This window comes from Xiphophorus hellerii, chromosome 7 (genome assembly GCF_003331165.1).
Source record: "Xiphophorus hellerii strain 12219 chromosome 7, Xiphophorus_hellerii-4.1, whole genome shotgun sequence".
Lineage (NCBI taxonomy): Eukaryota > Metazoa > Chordata > Actinopteri > Cyprinodontiformes > Poeciliidae > Xiphophorus > Xiphophorus hellerii.
Genome location: NC_045678.1, coordinates 8,059,610 through 8,076,915, shown reverse-complemented (window position 1 = coordinate 8,076,915; position 17,306 = coordinate 8,059,610). Strand labels below are relative to the sequence as shown.

Here is a 17,306-nt window from a genome sequence, read left to right as displayed (position 1 = left end):
GCAGCCTGTCATTTTACGACAGTTTGTGAACTGAATAAATGTGCTAAAATTAAAGATTGGATTAATTTATTTTAAGAGATACAGGAAATAATTTCTTCACCGGCTGCCGAGAGATTTATCTGTACAGTATCTGCAAAATGTAATTACATTTTCACATGAACCTGACTGACTGTAGGAAAAGACCTTGATTGGATTCAAACACTTCATCCTGTTGAAGTGTTTGAAAAAATCAGCAGGTTGAGAAAGGACAGCGTTTTTAAACAATAGAAAAAGAAAATAGTCATTCATAAAATCCTCTCGCAGACACATGACGTTCCTGCGCTTCTATGTATTGTTTGCGCTTTGTTTCTGATTTTCGGACTTCAAAGTCCGAGGCGGCGGACCGGCCGGGCTGCTACGTCTGCCGGCTCTTTGGTGTTAGCTTCTACAAAGGAAGAGTCCAGATGTACATCAAGCAGCATCAGCGCGCTGTCATGCCTGCCCGCCCACGCCACCTGCATCCTGCTCACTGGGTTCTGATCAGTTCACAGGCTTCTCTTAATTAAGGTTCAGACGAAACGCAGACGCCAGCTAATAAATCAAGGTTATCGATGTTTGAAAAGCACAGGAGAAATCTTTTACGTTTTACTGGCGTATGTGATCACCTAAGTTGTCTGCGGTACTGACATCCGAAAAAGCAACAGTTAAATTTGCTGGGGTTTTTTTATTACTAAATGTGTTTCTGAGGCGGTTTTTGGAGGTTTTCACAGATGGTGACAGAAAAGTATGAGACAGTTTTAGCAAATATGTAAAAAAAAAAACCCACATTTCTCATAAAAGTTAAATGATGCAGCTTGAAGTTTTTGGCCAACGTATGAATGCTTATGCAAGGCATAAAAGTTACAGAAGAGTAAAAATGATGATCACTTTCACTTTCAGTTTTTAAGTCATGGGTTGTTTGCAAAATCTACTGAAAACTAAATATATCTCAAGTGCTTTTGTTTAATCATTTTTCTTGAAAAACTAAACGTAGTCTCTCAGTTTTTGTCTGTTTTCTCCTGTAAGTTATTTCGTAAATGAGAATCGAAGAGTTTAGTCTGCTGCGTGTTTGAAAGCAGATTGCTGAATACTTACAATTCAGATATTTTATCGATGTCGGTAAGCAGAGACTATTAAAAGGATTTGCTATGACTTGATAATATTGACATTAATATCAATCATGCGAGGATATTAATAACGTAGAGCAGGCTGATCTTTCTTGTTGTGCTTCGTAATGTTTTATGTTTTACTTTGACGCAGTCATACAGTGAACTGCACAGCATCAATATTTGCTGTCCATTGACTTCTGGTTAGTTATGTTGCTGCTGGCTTTGGAAGCCTCGGAAAAATAATGGATCATTTCTGTCTTTCAAATGATTTTTAGTCACATACTGATGTTTTTTTGTTGGTTTATTTAGGTTTTATCTATAGCAAACTTGAGCTGACGTGTGCGTATACATAGTTTCTAATGTCAAGTCCTCCCAGCTTATATGGACTAATTAGACTACAAGTGACCATTTATAAAAAACTATTATTTTTGTTAAAAACAAACTGTGTAACTCATCTTCTACACTAAGTGGATTAAAAAAAAGAGGGAAAATTAGCTTAAAAATACCCAAACAGTAGATCATCGCAGCAGCTACGTTTGTACCTACAATTTGCTTCTTCCAGCCAAAAACTGAGCACTTTATTTATTTATTTATTTTTTTTTTTTCCTCAATAATTAAACAGGTCTCTAGACCTCAGGCAACGCATCACTAAAATGAAAGAGCCATTTTATACACTACTTATGCATTAAGATAAGGCTTTGTTTTTATTTGCCCAATAATCATTAGGGACCATCTGCTTGGTAATGGCTTGGTCAGTTAATTAAAACGGTTTGATTCATTAGACGTGTAAGCTGTTTAATAGCTCTGCCTGTGCCTCTGCGGCGAGCGTCTTAACTCAAAATGAAAAATTGGGGAAATGAAGGCTAATTGTGATAATGGAAAAGGCAGGTAAATGAGTGCATTTAGAATGTAAGCTTCTATTAACAGAAGACCTTTGAGTTGTGTTTACAGTTCAGTGAAGAACCTTTTTATGTTGAAACGTTATTTATTGCAGCAGCTTTAAAAATACACAAGCGGCGCAGAACAGATGCGTCGTTTTATCATCGCGACGCTGACATTAAACGTGAATGTCATATCTGAAGTTATCATTTGATATTGTTTTAGTCGGCTGTGACTCTGATCTGGTGTTGGGGAAATTTAAATACAGTACATGGCTACTTACATTGTAGCTTAAAGGGGAAGTCTATTTTTAATGTGCTCATTTTGGATAAAACCTTGCACTTTAAGACTTTTCTGAGACTGTAAGATGGGATAAACTGTATGTCTTTTTGTGTGTCGTTTTTTTTTTTACCCACAATGCCTCGTCAAGACATTGTGGGTAAAACATTGTGCTAAAAAAAAAAAGTGAAGCCCAAATCAAGAGTGTAAAAGGAGAAAACGACCCAACCACAGTCAATCAAGCATCTTTAAATTGTTTTAAGCTGTTGTATGAACTAAGCATAGACTGAAATATTAACTTGTTGTTCTGCTGCAAAGAAATCTGTCTTTGCTTTGTTTGCAAATGCTTTCATTCTGAAAATAATTGGCAAAAGAGTTTTTGTGAAATAAGCCAAAAATGTCCAATTTTGAAAATGAAGGTAAAGATTCTCGTAAAGAAAACGTTTTGGGTGTTTGTGAAACAAAAACAGGGCATTTTGCAAATGGATTAATTAGTTTAAAAGAATCAAGATTTGTAGGCAAAAAGCATTGTGTTGTCAAAGTAAAATTATAAAACGATTCTCAAAATCAAACCAACTTCAAAAGTCATTCAAAGGACCCACTAATAACCGCGTGAAAAAATAAGAAACTTCAACATGAGTAATAAAAACAAAAACCCTGTCAGCACTGACCCAAATCAAATTTGGATTGAAGAAATTAATTGGCGGGATAAATTCTATCTTGTATTTTGAATGCCAGCGTTTTTATTTCAGAGGTGAGCAACGTCCGCAGGCTCTAAATATCTTTGGCTAAAAATAAAAATTTGTAGATCCAGTCTTCTTTTTCTCAGTTTGAAAACTATACTTGGTGTAGCAACCCACGGAAGAAAATGTATCCATCCTCTTTTTGCAAAAGTTTTGATCTTTAGTTTTTAAAACCTAAAAATATAATAACAATAGTAATAAATTCTTGGAAAAAAAAAAGAAATGGTGAATATTTTTCAAAAATGATTAATTTCCCAGTTTATCAGTTCTGCTGCATTCCACTATATATACATATGTTCTGTGTATCTACATTTGTCGATCGTTGTGAGTGTGTTTACCGACGACAAGCTTTTAACAACTCAATATAAACATGTATATTACTTCAGATCTATATTTAAAAAACAAATTTAAGTGGACTTTAAGAAAATGTTTGGCTCTTTTATAACTTAAAGCGGCACACTGTGTTAATTTCCATTAATGTAAAAGTATTTCAAACGTCTGTCTGTCATGTGCCGACTGGGTCTGTAATTTACTCCTACCTCTCCACATAAAAAGCTTTTATGTCAAACTGCCTGTTGACATATATAATACTCTCCTCAAGATGCGTTCTCGCTTTTATTTCACCTTTTAACATTTCTGACAGTTTGATGATAATGAACAGAAGAGAAGATCTGCGTACTTGACATTAACAAGAAGAGAACAAAACAAACGAGCCGTGCCCACAGAATGTCAAGCTTCAGCCGCAGCTGAAGGCAGAAGATGTGTTATTAGCAAACAGGCTGTTGGGAAAACACACCGGGTTTACATTTTGTTGCTAGAATCCCCAAAAAATCCTCCTGATTATTGTATATTTTATGTGATTGAATGTGCAACAGATTATATTTTTCTCCACCTTTTAGAAGTTTGCAAGACTCCTATAAAATCTTTTGCTAATTTACTGCATGGATAGCGAATGCAGGGTGTAGCCAGAGAGCTAATGTTTGTTTTTTTTTGTGCCAGCAATGAGGAATGCTTGAGTGTATGGCAACAAATATATTTATATGGAAAACACAGGCATCATTTCCTCTCTAATTTTCCGTTTAGCCCCTAAATGTCAATAATAATTTATAAATCTCTGCCTGTTTCTTTTCCTTCAGGGTGTCCACACTGTAAAAATGCCGTCCCTCACTTCACCACAGCAGCAGAACTCTTCAAGGAGGACCGCAAGGTTAGTTTTCCTTTTCACAATTTTAAAACCATATAGTTGAGTGATGAGCAGTTATGTTGTAAAAAGAAAAAAAACGTTGGTGCAATTCTTATTTTTCAGCTTTTTGTAATGTTAAACTGGAGGAAGGATAGTTCCGGGAAAACATATTTGCCCACTTGCAAATTTTTTCTGTTTTTTTTTCTTCTTTTGGATCATAAACAAACTTTAATATCAGAGAGAGTTCAGTAAGTATAAATGTAATTCCACTGTCAAATCATCATAACTCAACAACAATGAGCAGAAATGGCTTTGAATGTGAGAGTTCAAAGACAAAACCACTTCCTAAAACCATCTCGATGATTCCCAGGACGATTGGTAAAATATTATAAGGACTGCCGAGATAAATGCATCTTGTTACATTTGATGTGAACTAAAGAAAAAAAAAACATTTCAGAGAAAGAACACCACGCTAACATGACATTGGTAATGAATCTGGGGCTGCTTTAGTAGTACAGGAACTGGGTGACTTGCCTAGTTAGTAAAACCACAAATTATGCTCTTTTACCAGAAAGTCCTGAAGGAGAATATTCAACCATATATTCAAGCATCTGACCTGGTTATTTTGATTTACTGGCAGTTACTTTTTTCTTGTTTCCTTAAGAAATTAAGTCATTATTTTTTTTTAAAAATACAGCTTTTTGTATTTCCTCAGCTTATCTTTAAAATGATAACATGGGTTTATCACACCCATGTTGATGGTTTTAAACATGGGTGTGATAAACTTGGCAAAATACAAAGCAATTCTGAAGTGCAATAGTAAGAGTGTCTGAATATAAATGCTTCATTACATCACCCGTGATAAGGAGTTATTGAACTGAACTACTCGGTTATAAGTCTTTAAAGTGATTTTATGTAGTGTCCGCTGCTTTCTGGGCCTTATGTAGGAATTCACATTGCCTGGCCAGCACTCTGAATACTTTTAGCTTCCGAAATGGTTTTATGGTGCGTTCGCACCAAACGCGTTGCACACGTCCAAAACACGTTCTACGCTTCAAGTTTGACGCGTGTGCACTTTGAATGCGGACGCTTGATATTTTGCTCTACCCCTTGCATTTCACGCCTCTGGCTTTCATTCAAAGTCTATGTGGAGGCGCGTCAGATGCGTCAGCTCCAGCCGTAGTTTTCCGTTGGATGCTCTTGACACGTCAAACGCTCCAACCGGTTCAAATCGCGCCGCAACGGCCCTCGACACGCTTCCACATAGACTCTGAACGTAAACCAGACATGCCTGACGCTCAAAACGCGTTTGATGTGAACGCACCATGTGAGAAAAATCTAATTTTGGCCCGCAAATCATTATTGAGTACAGTTTAGAAGTTTTAATATGTCAAATCTTTTTGTTCCTAGTCTACATTGAAAAGCTGTTCCCACAGCTTACATTTATTCCAAACAACTGGCTTTTCTATAGCCTTTCATTGACAACTTTCGAGTAGCTACGGTATGTAATTGCAGGTTTTCTATTATTAATCTGCACAAAAATCGCCCGAGTTCCACTCAAACGTAAACAAAAAGACGCCGTCCCATGTTTTTTTTAATCGTTCTGGTGCACAACATTGTCCATTCCTAATATTTTTCTCTACATGTCAGTCAGGAGAATGATCACTTTGTTCCACCCCAGGCCGTTTCATAATCTGTTTTGCCCGTTTGGGGTTTGAAGGTTATTGGAGGTTCATGCAGTCGCAACAGGATATGCTCATCTTTCATCATCTCCATTCCGTCTCATTACTGTTCGTTCTGGGGCTTGTGTCCTTACGCCCTCCCCCTCGCCCCAGCCCACTCACTTCTTCTCGTTGCTGTTAATAAGCTCAGACTGCCTGGGTTTATTTCCAAACCTTCCCAACTCCGTGACTCACCAGCTCTCTCTCTCTCACACACACACGCTGAAGAAACGAAAGGGACGTGTCTCGCAATTCTCTTCGCAACAATCTATCATCTGAAACTGAGAGGGATGGACGAAAAAAAAAGAATCGAATGTATTTTGGTTGTAAAGCTGCGTGAAGAGGTTTGACATTAATTGCTCGGTGAGCTCAGGCGATGTGATGATCTCATTTGTTGGCATTTTTCAAAATCGTTGGCAGATGGCGTGAAACGGTGACATATCCTCGGCAACTTGGTCATGGATTTTTCTGAGGCAATTCTTTGTAACATATAAGTGAGACATTAACCATAAACAGATGAAACTGAAAAAGTTTTGTCCAAAGTGCTTACTGTTGTTCGTCGGCCTCTAAATGCTGAGTTTAACCCTGACACACGGAGCTCTCCGCACCTTTGGTAAAGACGTGTAAAACCCCTAGAGAATCCAACCTGTGATTTACTTTATTTATTCAGTGGAGAACAAAAACAACTTTTGGCCCTGTAACCACTCTAAAAGTAAGCCTTTTTTTTAAATGTATGCTTTACTTTTAAAGTTGTTTCTCAGAACATTTAATTATTAATCCCAGACTTTCTGTTTAGCTGGGTTACGTTTACGTTTTGACACAGGGCTTGTTTCTCTTAAACAGTCTTCAGATTTGTGGAAAAAAAATATCTTTTTTACTATGGAAAGTGAGCAGCATGAAAAAGAAATCTTCAACTCTTATTGTTACAGAACTCTAACAACCATTAGACTGATAAGCCAGCCATTTGTTCAAAAAGTGATGCCTGAAAAAGATGCAATCTTTTAGCCATAACTTCATAAACACATGGAGTTTGATTAACTCTACTGGGACTTTAACTGGAACTATGAGCTTTCAGGAAACTGAAAATTAGTCATCATGTTTTCTTTCTGCAGGACAATGAATGCTGCAACATACACTATACTATTAGTAAAAATTATAAAGAAAATTGTTTTAAAATATATATCTATGTAGTCTTAAAACATTTTACAAAAATGTGTTTAGTCAACAAATGAATTTTTGTATACTACTCAGAAAAGTTGGGAATATTTGGCTTTTGGGCAAAATCTATGGAAAATGGAAAACGTTTAGGCTACAATGAGATCCTATCATGGAAGTAGGGCATTTCAGGAGAAGCCTGCAATGGTGGTTCCCTTGTCCAACAATGTATTGAAACAAAAGCCAACCAACACCAGTGGTGGGTATGCCACAACAAAAAATGTCAGTCCCTCAATGGCGCGTCGCACGCTCTTGAGCATTAATTACATTTTGACAACGGCCTCTCATGCTGTTCACAAGTCGACTTGTTGTCTGCTGAGGCATGCCATCCCATTTTCACAACGACTTGAGCGACCCTCGGGTCGTTGAGTTGCGGACCTCTGCACACCAACTCAGCTGACCCCAGATGTGGCCTCAATGAGATGGAGCACCGTCAACCATGAAGGTGAAATTAGGCTTGGGTTGTTCATGCAGGGACACAATGACTGGATTAATGATGTTGAGGTTATATAAAGTTTACATGTGAAGGTTATAGTGCTTTTAAGTTCATCCTAAAATTTCACCTGAAAGCCAAATAACCCTAACTTCTTCTAATTAGTATGTCCTCCAAAATTAACAGAAGGCACAAAGTTATCCGTTTTCCATGGCCAATACAAGTTAAGTCCTGTAGGACAGCGGTCCCCAACCTTTTTGGTCGCACGGACCGGTCAGCCCTTCGCAATTTTGCTGCGGACCGGGGAGGGGTCCGCGCACGTCGTAAGTATGAGTCCGATGCTGTTGGGTGGGGTGCGCCGCAGTACTCTGATGTTGTTTTGTTACTCATTGTGCTGCAAGTTGGCTCAATTTTGACGCGCAAGATGTTACCGGTAAAATCCGGTTTGGGATTTTCAAAATAAAAGATCCGGAAGTAGTTCATTATTTCTTGCGCGGCCTGGTACCAAATGGTCCGCGGACCGGTGGTTGGGGACCACTGCTGTAGGAGACCTGTGGGATGAACGGGAAAAACACAGTAGTCTGGATTATCTTAATAGATGAATCACCAAAGATCCCTCTCTGTTTGCTCCAACACTATGAATGAAAGAAATTGGTTGAAGAAATAATGACCAACAACATTTACAGATATGTCAATATTACAAGAACAAAAAAAAAATGCTGAAGAGAAAAATAAGTGTAGCAAGGAAGCACAAATTGAGAATCTAATCTTCTTTTTTTTCTCTTTCTAAGCAAATGGGGTTTTCTTATTATTATTTTAAATCTGGCGTCTAGGCACCAAAGCTACTTCAAACGGTTTGGCATTGCTTCACTGTTCAGCTGTGGGGTTTGGATCAGCTTCTTGATCCGAGTCCCACGGTGAAACGTACCAACCAGAGGACTATAATCTCTGTTGTTTGGACACAAAACTATAAGTTTTGCTCATCAACTCCCTGCCCCCCACCCAGTTTCTAGAGGATGTTTGAAGTCTTGGTAAATCTGCAAAGTGAGCCTGTGTTTACTTGGCACTCTCCATTATTAATCAAGCCAAACCCCAGTGTATCACACCAAGCTGGTGTTGATCAGTCCATTAGTTGCCCTTGCCTGATTCACCAAAGACAAACACAGGCTTAGCTGCCGCTTTGAAGACTCAGAGAATTAGAGCAACCACGTTGCGTTGCAGAGCTGCAGAGCTGGAGCTGCGTGCAGGAGTTGTAATGAGTTGTTTGTCTTTTTCCTCAATTCCAAAGAATGACTAAATTAAAGATTCACACTGGTTCAAACAGCTTGTTTAAAAAAAAAAAATCTCTCTACTCTAGTCGTAAGACAAAAACAGCATAATCCAAAAATCTGTTTTTTCAGGATTTGTCAAACAGCATCTAACCCTTCTGCTGACAGTGCAGCTTTATAAGTAATTTAGTGAACAGAGATGTGCCTGGTGAATTATCTAAATATGGTGATTACTGGTAATTAGGCACAGATGTCTAACTTTATTCAACTGAAAACTAACAAAACACCAAAGAAAATTAACGTTTTCAAAGTTAGCAAAAGTTAATTAGCCAATTAGCTATGCTATTAGCGCTTTAGCTGAACATGGCTATGCTTTGTTCTAAACATCATCTCTAGCTGTATGTTTAAAGTTGTTGTCCTGCTGAAAAGTGAACCTGTACTCCCAGTCATTTGAATTTTCTATCATGTTTTTTCCCAGCATTGTCTTGTTTTAGCTCATTTTATCTTCCCATCATCTCTTACTGCTTCCTAGTCGTCGTTGAGGAAACGCCTACCCACAGCGGCATGCAATCCCAATAAAATACAAAACAAAATTGGCTGTAAGTGTGACAACATTTGTAAAAGTTCCAACTGTATGAAGACTTTAGTAAAACGCTAACAGTTTGATACTTTTAACACTGGAAGAGAATCATGGAGCACTAAGATTGAAGATTCCTTCTGTTTCTTTTAAACACTGGTGCGATCTGAGAACAGCTGTTTCTGTGAAATGCACTCAGACACTTTTCAACAGTGTGAGGTAAGATGTGCCAAGATGTACTATAATCCCAGGACAGGGGAGATGCATTATCTTCCCATGAAATCACTATTCTGAATCAAGTTTAAATAAATCAAAGGTTATGTGTTACAACACCTCCTTTATCAAAGTTATGTTCTCTTTCTTATCAGATACTACCTGGTGCACATCCATATCTGCTCAGCATACATGTTTAGCTTTGCTCAGACTCTTATCTCTACGTGTATCGGCCTGCGCCCCGGTGTACTGCCGGGTGGATCGAAACCAGGCCAACTGGTAATTTAGCAATGCAGTAAAATTGCTTGATGTGGGAGTCCTCTGTCGCTTGAAGATGGATCAATAACGGAATTAGCTGGAGCCCTTTGAAGAACAATAGCTCTACAACTTCATTTTCTCCTGTCAATTCGCCACAAGTCTGATTGATTGCGCAGGGTCAGAGCACATAGATGGAGCCTGGAGTTACGCTGCGAGCGTTTGTTGTCTCTGCCGCCGCCCGCTGCTCTTTTTTCGTGGATCTCAAGCAGTCCCGACTCGGAGGTGTTTGGAGACGCAGAGGACGTCACGATGCGAAAGCGGTCAGGCTGATCGCACGACTGTGAAATTCTCCTTTAGTTGCGCCGCCCAACAAACTTACCCCACACTTAGCAACGTTTCTAATAAACATATTTCCACTTGAGCAAACCAACTCTCAACCAGCAGTTGTATTTGCATAAAGAAGCAACAAATCTTGCAATACCCAAACAAAGTATTTGTCACATTACAGAAGGTGTGCAAAATAAAATCAAATATATTGTTCCTTCTGCAGCATTTTGTTATGCACGAGCAGACAGACAGGAAGTGATAATTTCACAATGACATGTTCAATGAGTAGCCCTCGGCATCCTGAAAGAGGGTGATATTTGGGCTGTCCAAAAGGACTTCCTGAGTGAGCTATGTATCAGTGAGACAGCATTTACGCCTCATTGGGATGGCTTGTCACTAATCGATTCAACATCCACGCAACATAAGTCTCCCTTGTTGTTGTTGGGGTTTTTTTGTTGTCTCAGATGGATTGTTGCCAGGTTTTTATCTTGTATGTTCAGTGAATGGAGCACCAGGCAACTTTACAAACAAATAAAAGGAACAGGGATTCTATATATTTAATAAGGTTACCTCACCACCTCTGTCAGAGCTGCTGAATAGAATTGATCACTCTTTTTACACACACACGCACACACACACATGTTTGCGTGGCTATCTTTTTGGGGACTTTCCTTTGACTTCCATTCATTTCTACAGCCTAAACCTTACTTTTACCCTAACCTATTACATACCTAACCGTAACCCTATCCAAAACTTAATTCACACCTTAGTCCTAAATCTGACCCTGACCCAAAAACAGCGTTTCCCCTTGTGGGGACCAGACTTTGGTGAATTGCTGGTTGTTCTTGAATTGCTGGTTGTTCTTGATTTACTGGTTGTTCTAGTTTAACTGGTTGTTCTGGTATTACTGGTAGTTCTTGAGTTACAATCAGTAATGGTAGTTCTTGAATTACTGTTTGTTCTGGTTTAACTGGTTGTTCTTGAATTACTGGTTGTTCTTGAATTGCTGGTTGCTAACAGAATGCTAGCTAATGAAAAGACAGCAAGATATAAGGGTAGGTAACCATGGCAACTGGAGACAAGTTAAAGACATTCCAAAGCGTTAATAAACAAATAATCCTTCTTATTTGATTACATTCTACTTGGAAAAACGTAAAGAGCAGGAAAATGTCCTTGCGTTCTACAATAAACCTCCATTTGTTGGTGAAAATGGTTAGAATGGACCTCTATAGGTTACATACAAGTACACACTTATACACACTTTTAAAGTATTAATATGAAAATTACGTTTCTTCTTCATAAAAACTAACTTTAAATCAGCACAGAAATGAAACATGCGCAAGTCATTGTCAAAAAGTAACGCATAGGTGCTTGCTAAATAAAACTTCTATATATACTATTATGTATGCAGCTCTGGAAAAAAGAGCTCACTGCACTGAACCTCATTGAAACCCTTCTGGTTACTCCACCAATTGTTGATTTCTGATCTCTTCCTGAGTTCAAACATTAGTTTTGTTGTTTCTAAATGAATATGAATTTGTTTTCTTTGCATCATTTGAGGTCTGAGAGCACTGCATCTTTTTTTGTTATTTTGTTCATTTCTCATTTTCTGCAAATAAATACAAAATTTATAGAATTTCTTAGACATGATGTTAGTAGTTCACAGAATAAAATAACAATGTTCATTTTACTCAAGCATATACCTATAAAAGGAAAATCAGAGAAACTGATGATTTTAAGTGCTCTCTTAATTTATTCCAGAGCTCACACTAACATGTTACTGTAATATTAAAATATATTTGTGTGATCTGAGTTTTCTGACCATTAGCGTTGCTTTCATTTAGATTGTTTATGCTGCTGTGGACTGCACAAAAGGGCTGAACCATGACCTCTGCAAGCAGGAGGGGGTGGAGGGCTACCCAACGTTCAACCACTACAACTACGGCAAGTTTGTGGAAAAATACAACGGAGATCGCGGGGTAAGCTCCATCTTTGGTCTCACCAGTGTTTTAACACACTCATCTGAATCACAGCAGCATTTCTTGGATGGATGTCACAATTAGAACTACTTTATTAAGTGCACCAGTTCCTCCTGCAGCAGAGCAGACCCACAACACGACGCTGCCACGCCCCTATTTCCCCAAAAATGTAACCACGGCCATGAAGCTCAAACGGTTCCACTTTAGTTTCATCACCCTATAATTTTAAAGACCTATATGTTTTTAAAACAGAACTCCTGTATCTATTTTTGCATGATGCTAACGGGTTTCCCCGAGTGTATTATAAGCCTGGCGGGCCATCAGGCTTTACTTGTGCCGCCACCAGGTTAGCCTTTACAGTTGGTGTTCAGGTATTAATATTCCAATCTTTTAATATAACATGACTATCAAGTGACATATTCAAATTTTCTGTCAACTTGGAAAAAAAAAATTTACTCAAAACATGAGAGGCCGCTGGATGAATGACTGCCCAGGCACACAACCACCGGGCTTAGCAAGTTTTCTGTTGGAAACCTTGTGCTCATATCTGTAATAGCACAATTCTTTGAGAGAAACGTGGTATTAGTTACAAAGCTATACTCCGAATCTCATGTAAATTAATGTGAAAATATCAGCTTAAATGAATTATTTATGGCAAAAGCTGTTATAGCGGATTGCCTTGGCCAGATGCAGAGCTCCAGCCGAACTTCAAGCGGATCATTAAATAAAGGGCAGCTGCAACAATGGCAGGTGGATCTTAATATTTCTGATTTGGCAAAGCAGAGGAAGCCGTAACCTGGCACGGCTGGGTACTTTCTCATCGTGCGGGCAGGCCAGCTTGAAGTAAAGCATAATGACAGAAGATTGAATTACAAAGTTACAAAGACTCATTAATGCACTGAACTCTGGGAAGTCTTAACCCGAACTGAACTTTTCTAATCATTCTTTCACTTTGCAGGAAGCAGGCTTCATAGGATTCATGCGTAACCTCAGAGGCCGCGACCAGGAGAAGGTGGTCAAGAGGAAGGAGGAGCTCTGAGGGGGGGGCCCCGTGTAGGAAAAGCGGGGGCAGGAGGGGCAATGCACTGTGACCCTTGAGTTTGGCAAGGGCCCTTTCGGCACTGAAGTGGGGAAACTCAATGACCTCAGCGAAAGGCTATTTTTTTATACCATGGTGATCTCATTTGTAATGATACCAACAGAGTACTGACCTACCACTTGAGACTTCTTTCTTGTGGATATTTTGATGGGCACAAAATAGATTTTAAAAAAAGAGAGTGATTTTTTTGTTTGTTTGTTTGTTTTTGCCCAGTCACTGTGACTTGAACATGTTAAAAGCTACACCCTATCTATGCAAAAGTGAGCCCTGCTTCTGCCTGTGGGAGTCTGATCTGCGATCTGACTATGGTGGAGTTCAACGTGGACGATGCATCTTCCGTCGCTACGCAAGAGGGTTTCATCTGATTCTTTTCAACCTGGCACTGTCTTCACAGATGATCCATGCTGATTTTTTTCTCTTTTTTATGTTATTCAGTGCGTCGCTTTCTCTTTTTTAAGATCATTTAGAATAAATAAGTCATGCGTTTCAATTTAATTATCCATTTCTGCCTAAATCCAGCTCGGGTTGGTGGTGCCGTCAGGTTGACATTTTCCCAGGCCTTTAGCAAGGACCAATAGAGAGACATGTAAGGTAGCTGAGATCCAAATCATAGTTTTTAAAAGGTTTGTTCATCTTCTAGAACCTCCAAGTAAAACAAAACCAAACAAAAATATATATATTTTTAGCTGTACAATCAGTAATAATCCAAATTAGGCATCCTGGGGACTAAAGGGTCAATGTTCTGTCTCTGTCTCCAAAATGGTGGCCTTTTAAAAATTGAAGAATGTGAATTATCTGAAACCGCAAAATGACGAAGATAAGTGGAAGAGAGTCGGAGGCCTGGTGTGACTGCAACTTGAGCCAGTCCGGGTAACATAATCATCTATTTATCACTCACAGCTGTGCTGATATTTTCTCTCTGGCTTTTCGGTTTACTGCTCGCTCATAACGAGGTTTCATGAATATGCTAACAAGGTGGAGGGCTCCTTTACATTAGCATAGAAGCTACCAAAGGTTTTGGGGTTTAATTATGAAAGTTACCTTTTTTGACGTTTCTTTGCAGAAGTATTCACTGCCTTCGAACATCGCATCGACATTCAACACGCTTTCTTGGGCATTTTATTATAACAAAAAGTAATAAGTTGTGAAGTGGAAGGAAAATGATGCATGGTTTTTCAAAATTTCTTAAAAATACGAATCTGAGATTGAATTCTTTATCTTTTTTTGGGGCAAAGTAACTCTGGCTCAGTCAGACTGGGTGGAGAGCAGGTGTTAAGTTTTACCACAGCCTTTCTGTTGGATTTAGCTCTGGACTTTGACTGAGCCACTGTAAGAAACAAATATGCTAACTATTCTTCTAACACTCTCAGCTTGCTAGAAGGTAAACATCTGCCCCAGTCTGCCTCTGACCAGCTTTCCTGTCCTTCTAGAATAAGATTATCCCCACAGCATGATGCTGCCGCCGCCGTGTTTCACCGTGGGCGCCACCTCTACTTCTGAAAAGGACACAGCTTCCGTGGCGTGTCAGTTGTGACTTTTAAAGGCAATCGAGTTGCACCGGTTTTTATTTAGGGGCATCATATTATACGCGCACACCAAATCTTCCAAAACCGTGTGTCACTTTTGTTACACTTCTCAATTGTTAGTCTGCTGCATAAAATCGAATGAGTAGTTTTTACGTTTGTGGCTGTAGCATGAGGAAATGTGGAAAAGAGACGAAAGCACACAAATACTTTTGCGAGGCGATGTATCATAGGTAGTGATTCTATTTAGATCTTACCGTGAAGTGGATCTAAATGCAGAGCTGGATCCCTTCAGGCCTATTACTTGAGCAGCTAGCTTTGTGGGTCTGCAGCCTGCTGCGGGTGTCCGTGCTGCTTTCACTGACTCCTCTCTGAAACGTCGCCGCTGCGTTCGCTACAGTCCACGTCCGCCTGTCCTCGTCCCGGATCTTCTCGAACACATCTAGACGCTCATCCCCCTGCTGTTGCGTCTCCGCATCAAATTTGATTCATCCTTAATGCCTTTTCATCCCGAAAATCATTCTTTTATTATTTTGATAGTTTGTTTCCTAACATTCAAACTCCTGTCTATTGCTCCATTTGTGTTTATTAATCAAAACCTTTTCCTTCGATACAAATACGGTTCTCAGGGATAGTGTAACACAGTTAAAAAGGGAATGCATTTACTTCTTTCCAGCTGAATCATTCTGAGCCCCTAGGCCACCGTACTAAATATTGTTTACATTTTTTATCTCAAAAACACACGTTTCATTTGTTTTCCCCTCTTTTTTTTTGCCTTCGTAAATCGATCGAGGCGTGTCGGTAGTAGAGGTTACTGAACCCTTTATTGTAAAAAAAAAACAACAATATTTTTGAATAACTTGCTCCAGTGAAAATGACTGAAATGTTCTGGCTGGAACCAAACACGTTTTATAACCAGTTGTAATTTCATTGTCTGCGTGAACGTCCATGAGTGTTTTATGCAATGGGGTGGAAGAGGACATGCCGCTGTAATTAAGGTGGCGTCCTCATCTCATTAAGCAACAACTGCCTTTCATTCGTCTTTCCACTGGTTTATGTTCAGCAGCCGCCCCACTGACAGTGTACGTTTGTTGAATAATCGAGAGGTTTCTTCCCAAAGGGATTCATGTTCTGTGGGTATTTTTCACAATTTATGCCAAGAAGTCATTGTTGCCTTTTGTTGATTTTTTTGTTTTGTTTGTTTGTTTGTTTTTTCCTCTGTGCCCGCCCAGCCATATGTACAGTTTTGACCCTTGCAGTAAGAAAGTAAAATAAAGCCAAACATTTCCAACATTTTGTTTTACCTTTTTATGGAATAAATGGTTCTTTTTGTAAAGCGTTTCCATGATGTTGGCATTTTTAGTTTGTTTTATTTTTTTTTTTGTCTAAAATAATTCACCGAATATTGAAGTAATTGCTCATGAATTTGGTATTGACGTTTATTGCAGCAGGAAAAATAGCAAAGCGGAGCCGGACTGTCAGAATGCGGCATCAGAATGACCTTGTTGGGTTTCCATTTCACTTTCATTCTATGAAAGTGAAATGGTTTGACTGCATAGTTTGGATGCATTTTATAAACAAGGAAATCAAATTGGGGTCTTTTAATTTAATTTCTTCAGTTTTTCTTTAATACAAAGCTGCATTAAACGTGTCAACTTTGCATTATTCTGTAAATAATGACACTTTTAATGCCAAGTTGCATTCAAATTTGCATTACGAGTCAATTAAAATTGTCGACTTTGCATTAAAAATGTAATTATTTAACAAATGACACTTCATAGCAGTCATAAACATTGATGAAGACTCCTGCATGTTCATGACCGTGTCATGTAGGTCTTATGCAGACCCAAAGTGTTACCAAATATGATGGATGTAAAGAATTCCTTAAGCTACGATCACATCAAATTGAAAATTTGCATTGATGCATCTGAATTATTTGATTGTGCATGCATATATACAGTATATGTAAATGTATTTGTTTACACTGTGTCAGTGCAAATGACGACGCTGTCTTCCTCACACCTGACACTTTCTGCATTAAAACACCGAGTCCTGTGGATATTCATCAACCTGTCAGCTGCAGCACACATCCATCATCCACTTCCCCCCCCACCGTCTCTCTGGCTCACACACACACGCACACACACTTAGCCCAAGGGTGTGTTGTGGAGCATTTCCCTTCAGGCTGACACGTTGTTGTGCTCTGGGGAGATTGCAGAGGAGGTATGCGTGAAGGACGAGGCCACTAACCATCTCTGTGCTGCTGTTTTCATTTCCTTTGTCACTTTTTTTTTCTTTCTCTCTCTTTTTTTTATTTATTTATTTTTTAGTTTTACATTTGAAGAGAAAACTGATGCAAATTGAAGAAAATGCTGATGCCAGTGAATGGCCCATTTTAGATCTGAGTGGAGCACTAAAACTGGGCAAGCCATAGATAAATACTATTTATTATATATATATATATTACAGTCATAACCTAAAA

The 17,306-nt window shown here is 38.9% G+C and overlaps 1 protein-coding gene across 2 annotated transcripts in view; it reads left to right on the top strand.

Annotated features, from left to right (window-relative positions):
* Window positions 1-16,165, top strand: part of pdia5 (protein disulfide isomerase family A, member 5) — a 65,900-nt gene extending 49,735 nt beyond the window's left edge. For both annotated transcript variants that reach the window (XM_032568134.1, XM_032568135.1), the window contains exons 15-17: window positions 4,165-4,235; window positions 12,068-12,202; window positions 13,161-16,165. In XM_032568134.1, coding sequence (XP_032424025.1) covers window positions 4,165-4,235; window positions 12,068-12,202; window positions 13,161-13,241 — 287 coding nt within the window. In that variant the 3' untranslated portion in view covers window positions 13,242-16,165. The remainder of the gene's footprint in view (window positions 1-4,164; window positions 4,236-12,067; window positions 12,203-13,160) is intronic.
* The last annotated feature ends 1,141 nt before the right edge of the window (window positions 16,166-17,306 follow it).